Raw genomic sequence first — 19,960 nt, 5'->3', positions numbered from 1 at the left:
ACAATAAGATGAATTTATAGACATGTTAAAGTAGCTCTACCCTTACGGTAAATTCAAAGATTATTGAAAACTGCAGAAAAATTGCAGAAAACTCGCTTAGATTCGGAATTCTAAGTTTTTTCTCAATTTAATTATCGTTTTGGTTTTTCAAAGAAGAAATGTTTTTTTTTTGGGTTCCATATGTACATATACCCTCTCGGGTTTTTTACGTTTTGTTCCCTTCTCTATCTGCGTTACCATGGGCCGACTTACTTTATCCCCAACTGCACCCCATTCGGGATTGGACTGCCAGGGAAACCATAGAAATCGTCAGTCGTGCAGCCGGCCGATAATGCAGGGATTCCACTGTGTCCATTGGTCAAACTGACTCAATGGACACAGTGGTTCTCTACATTCGTGCCTAGCGACTGCAGTCCCACGCGATTAGGTGTGCTTAAGCGGACACCCATCCAAGTAGTGGGGCAGACTGAGCGCTGCTTAGCTTGGATGACTGCCGGAGCCACACACTCCCCGCGTGACCACTAGAGCCACAAGAAGAAATGTTTAAAAATCAGGATTTAACCCAGTGTCTTATGTGAAAATCAACATTTCCATTGTAATCAAGGGTTAAAATCTGAAGTTTTTTTTATTAGATGTGAAAAAATCAAGATTTTTTTTGACACTTCATAAAAAATAATCCACCGTTTTGCAAACAAGTTTTATTATTTATTTATAAGAGGGAAGTGTTTGAAAAAATATCAGTTATCATTTGCGAAAAAATATCATTTTGCGAAATTTAATTTATATAATACTGACTGGGTATGAATTTTTTCAAATTTTTTCCATGCAATTTAGTTGAAAAATTAAAAAACCGAAAATATCCAAAAGTACAGCGTAGCCCGGCCGAAGGGTAGAGCTACTTTAAATCAAAAATTCTATTGGATAATTCTATGCACTGAGAGAAAAATTTTCTAATATGTAGACCATAGTTACTTGAGAGAAGTAAATTATTTTCAATGGTTTAAATCTCAGAATGTTTGCGGTTCGCGGAACTCGAATGAATTCTCATTTATCACTATCGTTGCACATTATATAATGAATATATTATGTATCGAAATATTGCAACTGCATAACAAAAAAATTATGAAAACAATAAATACTTGAAGATTGACAATTCTTCTACGCGATTTGAGTGAGTTCATTTGCAACAAAATCATACTTGAATACAAGAATATTTTAAAACATGAGACCTTTCTCGGGTCACGTGAGTTGAGATGCCGGGGAGAATTAAAGAAAAATTACTTGTCTCAAGAAAATGTTTCAGATATTATCAGTGTGAAGAATTCAGACTGTTTCCATGTGGAAATTCGTCTGTGAATAAATAGAAGTTTTATGGGAGAAATTTACTGGAGCAAATGTCCGAGTATTTCATAATTCATTCTACGCAATTTGCCATGAGAATGGATAAGAAATAGAATTTTTTATCCCTCCTATCAATTATTATGACAAGTACGTAGAGATTTAATGACTTCTAGATCATAAAGTGGGCGTACAGTGGATTCAACTTTTTGATGCAGTCATCTTGAAGCTAATGTAAGGTAATTTATGAAATTTTTGTAATCTATTACAATTTTTATTCTTTTCTTTTCCATTGACCAGAGTGACATCGACCTGGAAGGAAGAGCTTACGTATGTAACTAGTGTTAAAAATAGTCTTCTTCATTCTTGCCACTATCGATTCATTGAATAAATGAATCATGAAGAAAAGCTGATTAGTATCATATATGTGTATTTATGAAACATCATTATGACAAAACATGATTTATGCAGATGAGTAATATTTTTTTTTATACAATAACTAGCCGGTGTGTGCGGCGTTGCCTGGACAATTTACTTCTTGTGCATTTCATTTTCATATCCGATAATGATGATTTGTTGAAAATTTTCCCAAATTTTCCGACACGGTTCTGAATTCTCTAGATTTTTCTAGAAAACCTCGGAATTTTCACAATTGGTGGAGATATCTACAGTTTACCAACTTGTTGACAAGTCCTTCACGGAGTTGCCACTGTGAAATCTTTACTGCAATTGGAGAAGAGTATTTTGCCAACAAGTTTTGCTCAACACAACTTAGACCCGAATATATCCGCAACTTAATATCATTCGGAAATAAATAAACACCTCCAGTCCAATTTCCACAGTATATAAAAAACGTATCAAGTAATCTTTATTGTCTCCCACAAATATACAATATTTACAGAATATATACAACCACAAAGCCCGAGCGTTCAAGCAAAGTTCAGAGTATCAGGTTTGATCCCCTGGAACCCTCCGCGTCCTATATGTTGCCCAAACTGCGACGATCTGGCTGGTTTACTGGGAGCAGCAAGTAGTTTGCTCCACGCTCTACACGTCTTCCCCGACCACACCCACATCCCCGAGGTGATCCCAATGACGAGACTCAGAAAAACCCTCAAGAGAGCAACCTCCAGTCCCGCAGCACTGTAAACAGGCCCAGGCACGCAGTTCTGCGCAGCTCGACAGTCCAAAGCCGCGAGAAGCGCCAAAGTTCGCCACCTCGGTCTGACGGAGGCCTCGTGAAGGGCGCAGGCAAGGCCCCCGAACGCCGGAAGTGCGTAGAGTAGGGCGAAAACTCCGAGTCGTGTCATCAGTCTCTCGAGTTTCGTCGCACTTCTTCCGGCCGCCTTGACGGCCCTGCGCACGCGCACGAGGGCAGCACCGGCGACGCCGCCGAAGACGCAGCCGAGAAGGAGAAAGACTCCGAGGGGCAGAACTTCCAGCCACAACGCCGACTCGTCCGATATCTGGCACAAACCGGTGAGTTCATCAGCACTGACGTTCCGGGATATTAAGCTTCCAGCAACGAGGAATAACGGCAGCCCCCAGGCGGTTCCATGGAGATAAGGCGCGATATTGTGCAACGCTTCGCTGCTCCATTCATTCTTAGCGCTGAGCAACCAACAACCGCAGAGCACAGTCCACCAGACGCCACTCGAGAGCGATAAGTAATACTTTAATAGCCACCACAGTGTGCAGGGCACACTGCGGAGGCCATCGTGAACAGGAACATAATTGGGGCCGTCTTCCTGATGTGCGCAGCTCAACATGTCCGCTCCCACCGCGCCCCGGATTATGAACAGAATCGAGAGGAGATTGTAAGTCAGGGCCAGAAAGACAATCGGTCTCTCTGGGTAACGGAAACGGGAGGGGTCCACCCAGAAGGTCAGAAGGGTGAAGAGAGTCGAGAGGAAGCACAGCCAGGCCCATCCGGTCATCCAGCGGACAGCGAAACGCTTGTCTTCCGCGCGGTAATAGGCGTCAGCGTCGCACCTTGGAGCACACGATATCTGGAAGGATGAATAAGGCTCGTTCATTTGCATGACTGTTTTTTTACATTAAAGAAGAGAATTTATATAGCCCACATCTTTGTGACGTCACAGGAAATGATGGAAAGGATTATTCTCAATATGAATAACCAGAAAATTTTTATTAAAAAAATGGATAATCAATTCAATTATTAATGTCACATACAACAATTATGACATTTTCACTTTTTTTGTCATGTTCATTATTTTGATCTCTTCTATTTGCTGCTTGACATTTATGTTAATCTCTGTCATATCATAATTTTTACATTCATTATCTAGTGCGAATATATAAACTGCCATGTGTTTATTATTTCCACACCATTTATAAGTTCTGTAATTGGCCTCGGCTGTCTTGACTTGAATGAACAAATAAATAAATAAATACATAAATCTAGACAAAGGTCCAGGGATTTGAACCCGGGACCTTCCGATTACGAATCGGGTGCTCTCCTAAGTGAGCTATCCGGCTCCTAGCTCCTTTCCTCGTTTCAAATTTCTGGTACATATTGAGCTCCGCCGCCCTTCTTACGGCCATTCATTTTTTACATTAAAGAAAGGAATTTATATAGCGTTCCACTTCTTTGTGACGTCATAGAAAATGATTGGATGGGATTTGGATGAGGTAGCAGGGGAATTGATCACTTACAGTATCGGTGAACGGCGTCTGGACGAAGTGAGGTGGACACTGATGGTGATCTTTTGGGGATGGCTGTAGGGTCTTCAGTCCGGCCCAGGGCGACCGGAGGGCCGGCAGAACCGGTGACACCGGCTCGGGGAGGCTCTCCTCAGAGGGTGGTTGAACGCAGAGAGCATTGCCTGGTAACAATCATAGATCATATGATAACAACCATGATATTTCATAAATTTCATAAAGTTCATAAATTTAATAAACTTCATGAATTTCATAAACTTCCGAAATTTCATAAGTTTCATAAATTTAATAAATGTCATAAATGTCCCTAGAAAGTGGGATGAATCGGAAGGAATGCACAGAATACATAATTTCATAAATTTCATAGATTTTATAAATTTCAGAATTTTTTTTTTTGATGATTTAACCGCAACGTTCCAAGCGTCTTCCAATGCGAAATTTCTGGTACTAATGGACAAGAGAAGCTTGAACAAGAGAACGCACTAACCGCTATCGGAGAATCGGTCACAGTCCCACATATTGGGCCAGGGCAGAGTGAGACTGGTCAAAGCTGGTTCACAATCCCGCCTAACAGATAAGCAAAGTGGCTTGCAGGCCGGTATCTGCATGGCTACATGCTCCGAGCAGACAGGAGCGAACACAGCGCAGAGGAAGAATCTCAGGTGTTTGGAGCAGTTGTAGTGAACCAGTGGCATGAATGCTGCTAGCTGAAATATAAAAAATCAGGGGGAGATTAGATCGTGGACATATCATCAAAGTGCTATAAACCTCCCTGTTTCGTGGGTATGAGAGAATTGTTGATGAATGGAGATGCTGGTGAGGTGGAACGGAGGAAGAAAAGCGAGACGCTTCGACGGAGATATAATGAGTGGTGGGCATCAGGGGTAATTATCCCGCCCATTCTTCCCGCCTCTCGGACGTTCACGAGTGTTTCAGGATTGGACCTTAGAATAGTCCATTATGGTGCGGCCTGAGCTCTCTGGCGCTGGTCAAATTATAGCCTCCACGAAATAACACGGTTAAACCCGTATTTCGTTGGGCTGCAGGCCATTGCCTGGGTAGCTCACCAATGTTTTGAGGGGCCCTCGCTCGACGAAACTCGTGCTTCCACATAAATGTTCATTTCTCTCGGTTTTTTTTTACTCACTTCTAGAGTTAAAAATGTAGTTTTAAAAAAATGTACGGCGTAAAGGGCAAGTTTTTACGATGTTCGGTGGAAGAGAAGCAACATTAGTCCTCGGAAAAAGAGTGAACGAAAAATAAAATAAAATAAACGAAATGCAGGACTGGCTCAAATCGGCAAAAGCGTATCGAGACCGGTTTCCGCAGGCCTTCCGTTCATTATTTCGCCGTTTTCCCGGAGGGGTCCCGAGCACCCATCGAAATCTATTGGAGTGACGAGGACGGGGACATCGGCAAAACGCCTTTTTAAAAAACCGGGGAGACGAGTGAAGGTGGACGGACAAGACGGATGCTTTTTACCACAATGCCGAGAGCTGGCTGATGACTGAGGATAGCGACAGTCAAAGATGGGGGAAAAAGTTGTGAGCATTGACCTTGAGTATCTTTGTGGGGGGAAATAGTGTCAGAAGTAATCGAGAAGAAGTCAAAATTACTGTTAATACGCAGGGAAAAATTTGATAGGGGATTTTTGAGGGTTCAAGGGTCAAACAATCATGTGAGCAAAGGAGGAAATTTTTTCTATAGAATATTTCACGTATGAAAAAATCCTATGGAGAATTCGAACATTTCCTATAGGATTTTTCTGGTGGGATTTCCTATAGAATTCCCTATAGGGTTTTCTATAGAAAGTAACACACAAAATTGAGACTCAAAACCAATCGGTCACAAGGGTCATAAATCTGATAGGAATCGTTATAGGGAATCCTATCGGAAATCCGATAGGAAATCCTATCAGAAAAATCCTATAGGAAATGTTCGAATTCTCCATAGGATTTCCTATAGGAAATGCTATTGCGTTTTTTCATACGTGTTTCATTGATCATTTGTGTGGTATTATTTCTGCGGAATTTTTCAACAGAATCTGCTGAGAATTGATTTCTTGTGAATGCGCTTAATTTTCTGACTGATTGAAATTCTATTGAAAATTCTGTTTCAATATTAATTCAATTCCAGCAATTTCAAATACTTTCGTTTATTCATTTCTAACAAGAGAGTAACGGTTTACTTCGATGCAAAGAATAAAATGTAAAATAAGTATAAAAGTAAACTCAAAACGAACTCAGTCGATTATGAACTATCGAGTCCTGTGTGATCTCGGTTTTATTGAAAACCGTGGCACACTTGCCTCATTTTGTATTACAAAACGGTCTCCTGTATACAATGCTGACTCCAAATTTTTCACAATTATATTTTTCAATAATATTTGGATAATAATCTGGAACACAATAATTCTATTAGTTTTTAGTGGATTCTATTGAAGAATTCCGCATTTCTACTGCGCTATTTTTAATGAAAAATGTTCAGCAGAAACATTTTCTATAGAAATTCCTCACCATGAATTGTCTAAGTTTCTTCACCTCTACTTTTCTTCCTTTTTTATTAAAAAAAAACAAACAAAATTCCACTGATTATTTCTATGAAATAGTTTCAATTGAACATTTCTACTGAATTAAAATGCGCAGCTGCAGAATTTTGCAATTGATTTAGCCAAAACATAATAGCAATTTAATTATAAATCCGATAGAATTTCCCAGCCAATTCCCCAGGTTTTTCTATGAAATTTTTTCGTACGTCTAATTTTGCCTTCATACGAGTGACGTAAAAATAAAAGTTCAAGATCATCGGACGATTGCTTTTTTCCTCGCGTCGGCTCGTGGGAACGAGCGGCAGAGGACCAGGAGCTATGCCAACGTGGGAAGCCTAAGAATCCAGCCCCATCAACTTCTTATCCAAGCTACCGTTTCACTGTACAATGTCGCTTGTGGATCACATACTGACGTGCCTTCGCAACAATGCGGTGCCCTCGGTCCCTTAATGATCACAGGTAATTGCGGAGAGATTTATTTACAATTAGAATGAAGAAGGTAATAATGTGAATGAGTTAGAGGACATAGATGCCTATAGATGGGGGTTCTCAGAAGCTATTAACTGACTCCGTACAGCAACGGTTCCAACGTCGGTTATTAGCTTCTTACCATTTCGGGAGGATTCTAAATTACCCTCTTCCTGGTGGACTTACTAGTTTTCGCCAATGGGGTCCACAACCTCGTGATCTTTTTCCGCGTGGATACGTTTTTTTTTTTGTTTGACTGCGTTTTTATTTAACGACGCATCATATATTTACAATATCTGCATTATTTCAGTAGCGAAGCGGTAAAACGGATCAAGTTGACTTGGCGCTTATCCAAGTTTTCGAGGAATATCTCCGAATCTAAGGGAGATAGTGAAGTTTTCGTATTGAATATTTTTATAGAGCACATTGAGGGCTGCAAAAAAGGTTATGATAAAAGTTTTGCTATCTCCCTTGGATTCCGAAATATTCATTGAAAAACAAGTTACACCGTTTTAACACTCTGCTATTGATTTTTGTAATTGAACATGAGAGCTTTCATTGAGCCCTGTTTGACTTTAAGTTTCCGGACATTTTACAATGATTTTATTATTTAACCCCTCGCGTACGGGGCCTTTCTGTTATGAAGCCTGACGTGCGCTGAATATCACTGAGATTCTATAAATTTTGATGCATGAAAAATTATAAAACGCATTAAAAATTGAAGCTACACTATCCAGCTTTCGAATGGCGTTGGTGGAATTGGATTATCTGTCACAGTTTTGGAATTATTCAGTTTTGAACAGAATCATGCGTTTTTGCTTGGGTCCATATACGCATATGTACCCCGTCCTTGAGAGTTTAAACATGCAGGTCTGAATTTAAATCTCGATTTGTTATTGAAATTTTTTTTTTATATATTTTTTGTTCCTTCGTATACCCTCTTGGGTTTTTTCGATTTATTCCCTTCCCTCCTTCCAACCCCTTGTACCGCATTCGCCGAGGGCTAAGGAAAAACCTCACTTGAGGGAAAAACCTTGACCAGGTACAGTTGTCGCTTGCGAGACTCCCGCTCGGACATCTGTGAAAAGTAGAGCGTTAAAAAATCATTTTGGCTCCCCCACCGGGAATCGAACTCGCGTCGTCCGCGTGCCAACCCCGCGCTCTAACCACACAGCCGTCGCCGTCGGTTGTTATTGAAATAATATAATTATAATAATAACAATTGAAATAATATAATTATATCCTTAACAGAGATAGCCATATCCATTAATTATAATTACTGTTAAATTATTAAGTTGTCAATTAGTTAATATCAGTCTTTAATTTCAATTATTGAAATAATCATCCATTTAAATCGTCAAATGTTAAATTATTCATTAATCAGTAATGGAGGTAGAATATTGACAAGTATTTAGATAATCCAAAATCCCTTATACGAAATTTAGTATTATGTACTAAATAGAAAATTTATAGTTCCAGACTTTAAATATTTAATTCATCATCAATTGGAAATTTAGATTATATATATTATATTACTATTTTTTAATTTCTATTAGAATATTTAAATCGTAATCAATGTAAATCGGAAATTCTTTTAATCTTGAAGAATCGGAAGATTGATGACCATCTCTGATCCTTAAGGATGTTAGGGCATTACAACCCATTTTAGCTTACGAAAAAAATGGTGCGTCTAAGCTAACATCGGTATTCCCCCAGCTAGAGAATTTTCACTAGCAGTAACTCTCTAAATTTGACAACGTAGCAAGGAGCGCCGTAGTGCGCATGTCTGTCATCCACTCATGGGCCGGGGGCCCCTCAGCGTAGTCGAGTATATGTATGTGTGTAAATCGAAATGTCATGGCGTCCAGTGAGCCGGGTAAAATTATATTTGATAAAAATGGTAAAAAATTATTCTTGTGGAAGCGAAAACGTGTGACGGAAAGCATTTATCATCAGAGATTGCCAAGTGGAAGCGGGTAAAAGAAAAAGAAACAAAATGGATGCAGAAATCAGCAATAGTCCCCCCGAGACAAGTGCTAACCTCCACTTGGTTCATGGGCGACGTTTGATTGACATCAAAACTTTGAGTGAAAATAAAAAATGCTGAGAGTGCGGAGAAGTACTTTGTTTATCAAAAATTGCATCGCAGAAGCGAGTGGGTTTAGCTTTCTTATCCGCAATTGAATGTGTCAAGTGTAAAGCTATTCGCGATCGCAAAAGCGATTTCTCGCCATCTGGTGGTGGTTTGTAGAATTACTATTTTGCGGAACCAATCTGATGGTAGTGCGCCAAAGCTCTGGAGTATGAAATAGCAAATTGTTCATTGATGTAGACACAAAAAATGTATACCTAAAAAAGTTCATTACCAAAATTTTTTAACTTGCTTTCGGTTACGACATATTCAACAAAAAATGGACTCAACCGACTCGGCTAATTTCATTATAGAATATTCATCTCTATATGAAATACTTACGCCGCTTTATATAATCGTCAAGAGAGAAATGTTGACTGCAAACTTTTATGTTTTCATTGTAAATTCCTCTCAGTTTCAATGCTTCCATCCACTTGTTCCGTAAAATTAAATCGGATGGAAAACTATGGAAACTTAAATTCAGTTTATCCTTTACTTTGCACTGTGGAACACAGCATCCTCTTTTCGAATTCTTGAGATAATTGTTCTGTGCCATTTTCATAAACAATCGGTAGGGTATAAGAGCAAAATTTAATTCACGGCTTGTACTTGAAACAATTTGACATTTCAGCACTATTTGAGGTTAGGGTTCTGAACAGCTCCGCAAGATAGTAGTTCTCCACGGTCCCGCATTTTTGGCCGTAGCGCTGACGGCGGTTTGGCGATCGCGAATTACCTCGGTAAGCTGGTATACCACTGATACACATTTGAATTTGACGCCGCCGCGTGATGTCACTACGGCGTTGCCACGTTGAACGAGAGTGAGAATTTTTGGAACTAGACGGGTAAAATAATTTATTTAAAAATCGAAATGATTCCTAATGGTTCTAAAAATTAATCGAAAAAATTTGAATATTTTTTCCCGGTATACCCAAAAAGTTTCAGATTTTTATCACCTTTTTTTAAGCTTATAGAATTTTTTTACCACTTTTTCCCATAAGAATCTATGTTAATTGCAAACTCAATTATCTCCTACAAAAGCTTTCTAAAGTGCTTGAAACTTTTACTGAATTTTTTTAGGGTAAACTTAATACAAAAAAAATTATTCAGATTTTTATCACTTTTTTTCACGTAATGCCCTATTATCCTTAAAGTAGCTCTACGCAATCGGCCGGGCTACGCTGTACTTTTAGATATTTTCAGTTTTTAAATTTTTCAACTAAATTGCATGGAAAAAATTTGAAAAAATTCATACCCAGTCAGTATTATCTAAATTAAATTTCGCAAAATATTGATATTTTTTCAAACATTTCACTCTTATAAATAAATAATAAAACTTGTTTGCAAAACAATGGATTTTTTTTATGAGGTGTCAAAAAAATTCTTGATTTTTTCACATCTAATGAAAAAAAATCAGATTTTAATCTTTGGTTACAATGGAAATGTTGATTTTCACATAAGACACTGGGTTAAATCCTGATTTTTAAACATTTCTTCTTTGAAAAACCAAAACGATAATTAAATTGAGAAAAAAGATTAGAATTCTGAATCTAATCGAGTTTTCTGCAATTTTTTTGCAGTTTTCAATAATCTTTGAATTTACCGTAAGGGTAGAGCTACTTTAAGTGCAATTTTCTGAACTTTCTCAAGAAATTCGAAGAAATATGACGGTTTTCTGAAGAATAATGACCACAGACGTATCCACGTAAAACTATCATAAATACCAAGCACATGTACCACTTATGCTCAAGTGAATACAGCGTCCATTGAAGGAGGAAATTCATCAACAAATGAAATTTAAAAAAAAGAATGACTGGCGATAAAGCAAGGCGGCGCATAATGGTAAGTGAGCATACGGCAAAAGTTCCAGAAGAGGAAGTAAAGAAAACGGAGGTACACCGACAAAGAGTCCTTTCGTTTTTCTTACTTGGTATCCCCCGAGACAAGAGAGCAAGTACCCGCTCTCGAAGAGATGAACGGGCAGAAAGAAAACGGCAAAGAAGAAACGAAAAAGGGGGGGAAAAAGAGAAACGAGAAAAGAATGATGAGTCGTGTCTCGGTTTATGCTCGCAGGCCACTGGCCAAAGGAACGAATCAACCGTGAAGGAGCGGTGAATTATTTTCACCGGATTAAACCGTGACCCTCGGATTACCGGCATTCACGCGATTTATTTTATTGCTCGTGGCGGATGAAGTATTGAAAATTTATATTTTCCAGGGAAATGTCGGACGGAAAAACGGCCGGACGAAAGACAATTTGTGATTTTACGAAAATACTGGAGAGATGATTTGTTTGAAGTGATAAACTAAATGGTGAAAATAAAAATGGTGGGTCGAGAATAAGGCAACACGGAAAGTGCATTAAGACGGTGCCGATCGGTGCGTTTGATGATGACTGGAAGAGATAAGATAATACTTGAGAGCCACTATGTAACGATGTACACTTTTGGCCATCTCTCGCGGGAATATATTCAACAGCTGCTTGCGGTTCTCGAATAATTGCCTAAAATTCGGAGGAGTGTGTGGGACATTTTTATGACTGAACAGTTCTCACTTGTTCCTTTACTAAAGAATAGGTGAAACATTTTTGGTCCGCAATCTATGTGCTATTAGCTGATTACATGCTAGACTTGACGATATTTCGAGTTTATCTTAGCTCATGAATTATTGCATAATAATAACCCGATAAAATTTGTAGTCTCCAATTCTCAATTTCTGCCATTTTTTCTATTCATTCTATGAAAAGACAAGGATAGAAATAGAATTGATGGGCATTCTTCCATTATTGGAGAAAAAAAAAAAAAAATATATATATATATATATATATATATATATATATATATATATTCATAATAAGAATAAGAATGGATAAAATTAAATTAATATAAAAGTGAAGACGGAAATAGAAAGACAATAAAGTAAAATAGTATAAATTAATCTAGGGGTTGGCGCGAAGGGCTGCATTATACATTTTATGTATATAATGCACAAATTTTATTATTTTTCACTAGGGGGCTTCGCCCCCTGCTCGTTTCGCTCGCCAAATCCGTGGGGGCTGAGTCCCCTCGCTCGCTCCTCCCCAATCTTCTTGGAAATATTTAGGTGTTCGTATTATGTAGAAAAAAAAATTCATAGAATCATTCACCTCTTTTGAAAAATTGGGATTTTTATTATTTACAAAAGGCACCAACCAACGCCTTTTGACGTGAGGCTCGACCATTCATTTTTCCATTTATTTACGTAGAATAGTATGAGGTATACTCGTATTATTACCTTTTAAGAATTTGACCCCCATAGAATGAAACCCCTGTATGACTCCCATATGAATCTATAGAAATATTTTTTTCAATTTTAATTCTATAGAAACGTGAACATATTAGAGAGACAGAGATGAGAATTCATTCTCAGTCGCATCATTAGGGTCACAGATGAGGGTCAAAATCAGGGGCATCTCCTGAATTTTTAACCTTCCTCATTTTTATATTATTAGAAACGCGGCGCCCAAGCTAGAATGGGGAACTAGAAGGAAGAAAGCCTGTATCGGAATACAATATTAATATAAAAAATATCTATCGAAACAAATCTGGCGAAATAAATGTATATAAAAACATCTCATCTCATTTCAAAAATTTAGCTATAATCGCCATGCATATATATGTATATATTAATACAATAATAATACAATACATATAATAATATATATAATATAATATAATATTATAAAATATTTATATAATAATATCTATATATTATATATATATAGATATTACTATATATATATAGATATTACTATATATATATATATATATATATATATATATATATAGAAATATATATATATATATAGAAATATATATATATATATAGAAATATATATATATATATAGAAATATATATATATATATAGAAATATATATATATATATAGAAATATATATATATATATAGAAATATATATATATATATAGAAATATATATATATATATAGAAATATATATATATATATAGAAATATATATATATATATAGAAATATATATATATATATAGAAATATATATATATATATAGAAATATATATATATATATAGAAATATATATATATATATAGAAATATATATATATATATAGAAATATATATATATATATAGAAATATATATATATATATAGAAATATATATATATATATAGAAATATATATATATATATAGAAATATATATATATATATATTTCTATATATATATATATATATATATATATATATATCAGGGGATGACGGTTAAGCTCTGCGCCTGCTGATACTATATATACAGTAAGGCGCATTTACTGGCTTCAAAATCCGTTACAGTCATCTTTTTGGAAAGGGATATAGAGAGATAATAATATTGTCATTATTTTATACATTCCATGTATAAATAATTATTTTTTATTCATAAGCTAAGATAAACTTGGAATATTCCTATGTCCAGTATAGATTGCTGACCGAAAATGTTTTGCCTATTTTTTAATAGAGAATTGACATAAAAATTGGTGAGCAGTTCATCGCACCCAATTTCATAGAGAACGTGAATTTCTCGTCGTTAAAATTTTTAAAAATCATTTCTCCAAATTTTTCTCAAATCTCAACATAATAAAAGCGGACATTAACTCCTTTTTAATGAATAAATGAATACATAATGATTGAAAATAAAAGAAAAATAAAGAAGAGAGAAAATATTTTTGAAACGAAAATATTGGAAACAATTTTTAGGGTTTAATCTAGAATTCATGTACTGTTTTCGCGAAAGAATTAAAAAAAAAAAATTCTTTCCATGCCCATCGACTTCTCGAAATAATCTCCGGTCTGATCCAGACACTAAATATGTACCTCCATGAATTACAATAAAAACTAATGAAAAAGAGAGGAGAAAAGATAGGAAATGCGGTTGAACGAGTCAAAAGGGTGTGCGTGCAACGTAACGTCGGAGTGAGCGGCGATTCGAAAAGACGCCGGAGGTATTTATAGTCCAGGAGGTTTACTCTCGCTCGCTCAGTTTTATTAGCGTAATAATATTAAGGCGGCATGGGCTTTTGAAGAGTCCCCCTGTCTCTGTCTCACATGGCGGATCATATCCTCTCGCGTGCGAGACGAGTCTCGATTACGATTCCCGGGGAGGGAGAGATGGCCCCCCCATGCCAGCATGAAACACATGTGGAGGGTGTGCGTGTATGGGTTCATCTTCGGGCGCATGGAAACACGAGGGAGTATGAGATACGAGTATGACTCTGCCACGTATTCTTCTGTTTATGAGGCTTCAGTCTTTGAAAGATTCGGTTTTTTTACTTTCGCATTTATTTCTTGAGGATTTTCCATTATTTTTGGGGAATATTCGTTTTGTTTTGTCATGCATTTAGCGAATTCGTTTTAAAAAATTGGGGTTTTGACTTTTAATGTTATTTTTTGACCATTTTTCATAATGTTTGGTGGATGTTAATTTTATTTTGTAAAAGATAACATTTTTTCTTCACTTTTTGGATTTTTTTGGTATAAAATTGAGTTCAGTCTTTAATTGTGGCGTCAGTCTTTGAAGAATTATTTCGTGCAGATTTGTCATAATTTTTGGAGGATGTTTATTTCATTTTGTCATTCATTTCACGAATTCGTCGGTTAAACGACGTAACAAGCATTACATTTTGCAAACAAAAAAATCACTTTTGGAATTTTTTTATTCCATAAAATGGATTTTGGTCTTTGCAAAAAATATGTTTTTTTGACTTGTGATGTTATTTTTTGAGTATTTTTCATAATTTTTTGTGGCTGTTTATTTTATTTTGTTATTCATCGATTAAATTACGTAAGGAGCATTACATTTTGCAAACAATTTTATTTTCACTTTTGGGTTTTTGTGTTGTATAAAATCGATTTCAGTCTAACTGTGGCTTCAGTCTCTAAAAAAATTGGATTATTGACTTGTGATATAATTTTTTGGGTATCTTTCATAATTTTTTATGGATGTTAATTTAATTTTGTCATTCATCCATCGAATTCATCGATTAAATTTAGCAATAAAATCCATTTTTTAACATTTTGATTGGAAAAGTGTTACGACTTGAAAAAAATTATTTTTATTTTCATTGTTTCCATTCCCAATTCTCCCCTTTGACGAATTAATATTTTCCCAAACTGAATGACTAATTTTAATAATTGATTAATTGACCTCATTTGAATAAAATCTATTAAATTTTTCCCGTGTCATCGTGATTTCTTTTCTTCCTTTACCGTTTGATTTGATCTTCCATAAATTCCCAAAATTGAGAGTTGTTTTCACGATGATTTCCGATGATTCGTTCCAATGCTTTTAGGGTTTCTCCCCATTCACCCATCACGAATGCGTACACGTGTTCGAAAAACCGTGGGGAGTACTTCAGGGTCAGAGGATGTGTTCTAATGGAGGAGTGAAACTACTTATTTTCGATCCATCGATTATGCTGTCTCAGGTGGATTGCTGGGGCGTTAATGGCCGAAGGTTAATGATCCCTTGATTACACTTCATTTACAGAAGTATAAATATTCAGTTGAAGAATCCTAAGGGTATGAGGCAATCGCATTGATTTCCACAGACTCAAAAACAACTTGAGTAAGCAAAACAATCTGATGCAAATGCCGAATGTATGATTCCCATTTCAATTCCGGCATTTATTTAATATTTTTTCGCTGCCTGTAAGACCCGTTGACAGTTTTCAAATCCTATAAACTCCTCGGATATACGATCCCCTCGATATCATTCGGCGGCACCGCTTTGTCCGTATTTTTTGTACCGCTCAAAGACTTCATACCGGCCTGATAAACGCTTGATGTAACGTCTCATTCCCACAGACTCAAAAACAACTCATCGTCATATCATCGTCAACTCATATCGTCTCATTCCCAGTTGAGACGATAATCCATGTGTTAACATGATAAGTGAGATCACATGAAACGGGGCATCAAAGACTCTCATAGAATTTTTAGGAATAATTCCGTATGAATAATTTCTGAAGGGCTATTCACGATGATTTCATGGCATTTTTTTGCCATTCATACAAATGCTAATATTTACTTCCGAATGGAAGCTTTGTAATCGTTCAAATTTTTAGGAATAATGCCATATGAATAATTTCTAAAGGGCTATTCACGATGACTTCATGGAATTTATTGTATCCATACAAATGCTGATATTTTAGTTCCGAATGGAAGCTTTGTAATCGTTCAATTTTTTGGAATAATTCCATATGAATAATTTCTGAAGGGCTATTAATAATAATTTCATGGCATTTTCTTTATCCATACAAATGCTGATATTTTGATTCCGAATGGAAGCTTTGTAATGGTTCAATTTTTTAAGAATAATTTTTACGAATAATTTCTGAAGGTCTATTCCTGATAAGTTCATGGCATTTTTTTTCATATAAATGCTAATATTTACTTCCAAATGGAAGCTTTGTGATCGTTCAATTTCAAGTTCTGAATTTTTTGTGATATATCTGCAATTTCGTTTGTATTAGCCCAAGACTTTCTTTGATTATTCGCTAATAAATCGATGGAATTTATTCTTTTCTTCCATATAATTAAATTAGTTTGTTTGCTTTAAAAATTATGTGTTTCTTCAAAATGAGAATTCCGGAGATATCTTTGGATATCATGCTTTAAATGCATTCAATTATGGATGAAAAGAAATTTCTCATACCATGTTATCGAAGTTTCAAGATAATGTAGATAGCATCATTTCACTGAAGGGAAAATGGCCAAAGTACTTGGATATCTTTAATATAAATAAAAGAGTAATTTCCCACTTTGCACATACGATTGTTTACCCCTTAAGGGGTGACACGACGCCGTTATTATCCTAATTTTTGCGCGAATTTCCTGCCGAAAGTTATCGAGATTTCAACAAATCGAAGCGCATTGATCTCCAGGAGAAGATGATGAAGATCAATGTACTTTGGGTTCAGAAAATATTGATAACTTCGAGCAGGAAATTTGTTTGAGAGTTTCGCGGAACCGGCGGCCTTCAATTACCCCTTAAACCCCTAGTGGGGGCAAGTGGGGTAAAACGGCCCCTTTTGACTTTTTGTTGTGATACTCATAACTCAGAAACAAATTCATTAATTGAGATCAGTCTAGGCTCATTCTAAAGGCGAAGAAGTTTAGTTTCCATAGGAAAAAAAATTATTTCATTTTATTTAAAATTGAATGAGCTGTCAACATTTTTGAAAAAATCAAAAGGGGCCGTTTTACTCCACTCTCCCCTATAAATCCCTTAAACTGAATTTCCCCTGCGCTTTTATCTCCATTAATGAATGCTCACCCCGCGTTCAGCTTGCAACTGGTCCGTGTGTCCCATGAAATTCGGCATTGCAGTGAGATTGTACCGCAATCCCCTACATAGAGAAACGGTAAGTCTCTCGCACTTGGCATTGCCATTGCCGGCATGTCCTGCGTGACCGATGCCCCAGGACCTCGTCACAGTGACAGCCGTCCCCAGAACGACTACCACACACCACAAAACCCGCATGATTCGAGCCATCCTATTTTATAATCCAGATTCAATCATTTCTTCACTAGTTCTTGTGAATTCACTCGATCGTCTTCACTTCATTATCGATTAACTCAATCGGTTTCAGTGGTTTGCGTGGATTTCATCGAACTTGGTGAGAACACGAGAGTCTACCCTCCACTCGACACGACGACGCTGAGCAAACTGCCGCTGGAAAAACATACTGACTAGACGTCCATGCTATACCACGATTCCACCTCTTCGGTAACACTCGCCGGCACTTCGGCCACGTCGTGTTCAAACTTGTATACACAAGGGCTTTTTGTGTATCTCTGTCCTCTGTTCTTTGTGTTTTTTTTATACCTCTCATTTGATCTTTTCTTCATCTTTTCGTGAGGCACTCTATTATTTTGGGGCCCACCACCGCTCTCTCGGTTGATGGCATGCCAGCCAATCCCTCGAGTTCGTGGTCGTAATTAGGGACAAAAGGGAGTGAGACCTCGGGGTGCAGGACGAATTAAAGAATGGTTGGGCAATTACATGGGAGAACTTTCGGGGAATTACGATTCGGAGGTAATCCATACGCCAAGGCCATTTCTGTGTCCATTAGGATGGCTCATATGTAAAAAAAATTGAATTTCATAATTTTCGTGTTTGATAAAGATAACCAATGACATGNCGAAGAAGTTTAGTTTCCATAGGAAAAAAAATTATTTCATTTTATTTAAAATTGAATGAGCTGTCAACATTTTTGAAAAAATCAAAAGGGGCCGTTTTACTCCACTCTCCCCTATAAATCCCTTAAACTGAATTTCCCCTGCGCTTTTATCTCCATTAATGAATGCTCACCCCGCGTTCAGCTTGCAACTGGTCCGTGTGTCCCATGAAATTCGGCATTGCAGTGAGATTGTACCGCAATCCCCTACATAGAGAAACGGTAAGTCTCTCGCACTTGGCATTGCCATTGCCGGCATGTCCTGCGTGACCGATGCCCCAGGACCTCGTCACAGTGACAGCCGTCCCCAGAACGACTACCACACACCACAAAACCCGCATGATTCGAGCCATCCTATTTTATAATCCAGATTCAATCATTTCTTCACTAGTTCTTGTGAATTCACTCGATCGTCTTCACTTCATTATCGATTAACTCAATCGGTTTCAGTGGTTTGCGTGGATTTCATCGAACTTGGTGAGAACACGAGAGTCTACCCTCCACTCGACACGACGACGCTGAGCAAACTGCCGCTGGAAAAACATACTGACTAGACGTCCATGCTATACCACGATTCCACCTCTTCGGTAACACTCGCCGGCACTTCGGCCACGTCGTGTTCAAACTTGTATACACAAGGGCTTTTTGTGTATCTCTGTCCTCTGTTCTTTGTGTTTTTTTTATACCTCTCATTTGATCTTTTCTTCATCTTTTCGTGAGGCACTCTATTATTTTGGGGCCCACCACCGCTCTCTCGGTTGATGGCATGCCAGCCAATCCCTCGAGTTCGTGGTCGTAATTAGGGACAAAAGGGAGTGAGACCTCGGGGTGCAGGACGAATTAAAGAATGGTTGGGCAATTACATGGGAGAACTTTCGGGGAATTACGATTCGGAGGTAATCCATACGCCAAGGCCATTTCTGTGTCCATTAGGATGGCTCATATGTAAAAAAAATTGAATTTCATAATTTTCGTGTTTGATAAAGATAACCAATGACATGGAAAGTACATGTGAATTTTTTCAAAATTTTTGAATCATTTTTCAAGGTTGCGCCGTGTAGTTTTATTTCTTATGGACTTTTACACGCATCGTAGAGATCGAATGTGTTAATAATTTTTTAAAGACTCAATTATTAACTCCCTCGGTGTTTCCCCTCCGTGAACCGTTCAGAGGGAGGTTTAAGAACAGAATTAATTTTTGTCTCAACAGAAAACTTATTACTTATCAAAATGAAAATCTTCATTTCTACTCAATTCAGTGATTTTTAGACGCCTCTAGCACGCTGAGTATCTGGCCGTTTTTCATCCCGATTCGGTTGATGGATTATGGAACTATCTGACAATAATTCAAAGAAAAAAATTTTCTTCCCCACCAATCGAATTCTGAAAAAAATGCGAAAGATAATTCCTAAATTTCGAGTAAAGACAGGTGTCCGGCTCATGCGGTGCTTTTACAACGGTCGTAAACACAGAAATTGAGCCTAGGCAAAAAATTTGACCTGCCGAACTAACCTGCGCTGGGAAGGGACTGAACTCGCATCGTAGAGCTGCTTTAAAATTTAGCT

The 19,960-nt window shown here is 37.1% G+C and overlaps 1 protein-coding gene across 2 annotated transcripts; it reads right to left on the bottom strand.

The window, feature by feature from the left end:
- Window positions 1-2,189: 2,189 nt before the first annotated feature.
- On the bottom strand, window positions 2,190-18,903 carry LOC107045228 (frizzled-9). 2 transcript variants are annotated; one of them, XM_015267417.1, is made up of 4 exons: window positions 18,530-18,903; window positions 4,508-4,727; window positions 4,015-4,184; window positions 2,190-3,347 (listed from the first exon to the last, which is right to left on the bottom strand). In XM_015267417.1, the coding sequence occupies exons 1-4, from the start codon at window positions 18,746-18,748 to the stop codon at window positions 2,268-2,270; spliced, it is 1,689 nt and encodes a 562-aa protein (XP_015122903.1). In that variant the 5' UTR covers window positions 18,749-18,903; the 3' UTR covers window positions 2,190-2,267. The 2 variants fall into 2 exon arrangements, with proteins under 2 accessions (XP_015122903.1, XP_015122902.1); XM_015267416.1 differs by lacking the exon at window positions 18,530-18,903 and adding an exon at window positions 17,492-17,865.
- Window positions 18,904-19,960: the final 1,057 nt, after the last annotated feature.

Source organism: Diachasma alloeum, unplaced genomic scaffold (assembly GCF_001412515.2).
Source record: "Diachasma alloeum isolate Michigan unplaced genomic scaffold, Dall2.0 Dall_scaffold_00891, whole genome shotgun sequence".
In the NCBI taxonomy this organism is placed as follows: Eukaryota; Metazoa; Arthropoda; class Insecta; order Hymenoptera; family Braconidae; genus Diachasma; species Diachasma alloeum.
Note: the sequence above shows the minus strand (reverse complement) of the source record. Positions and strands in the feature narration are given on the sequence as shown.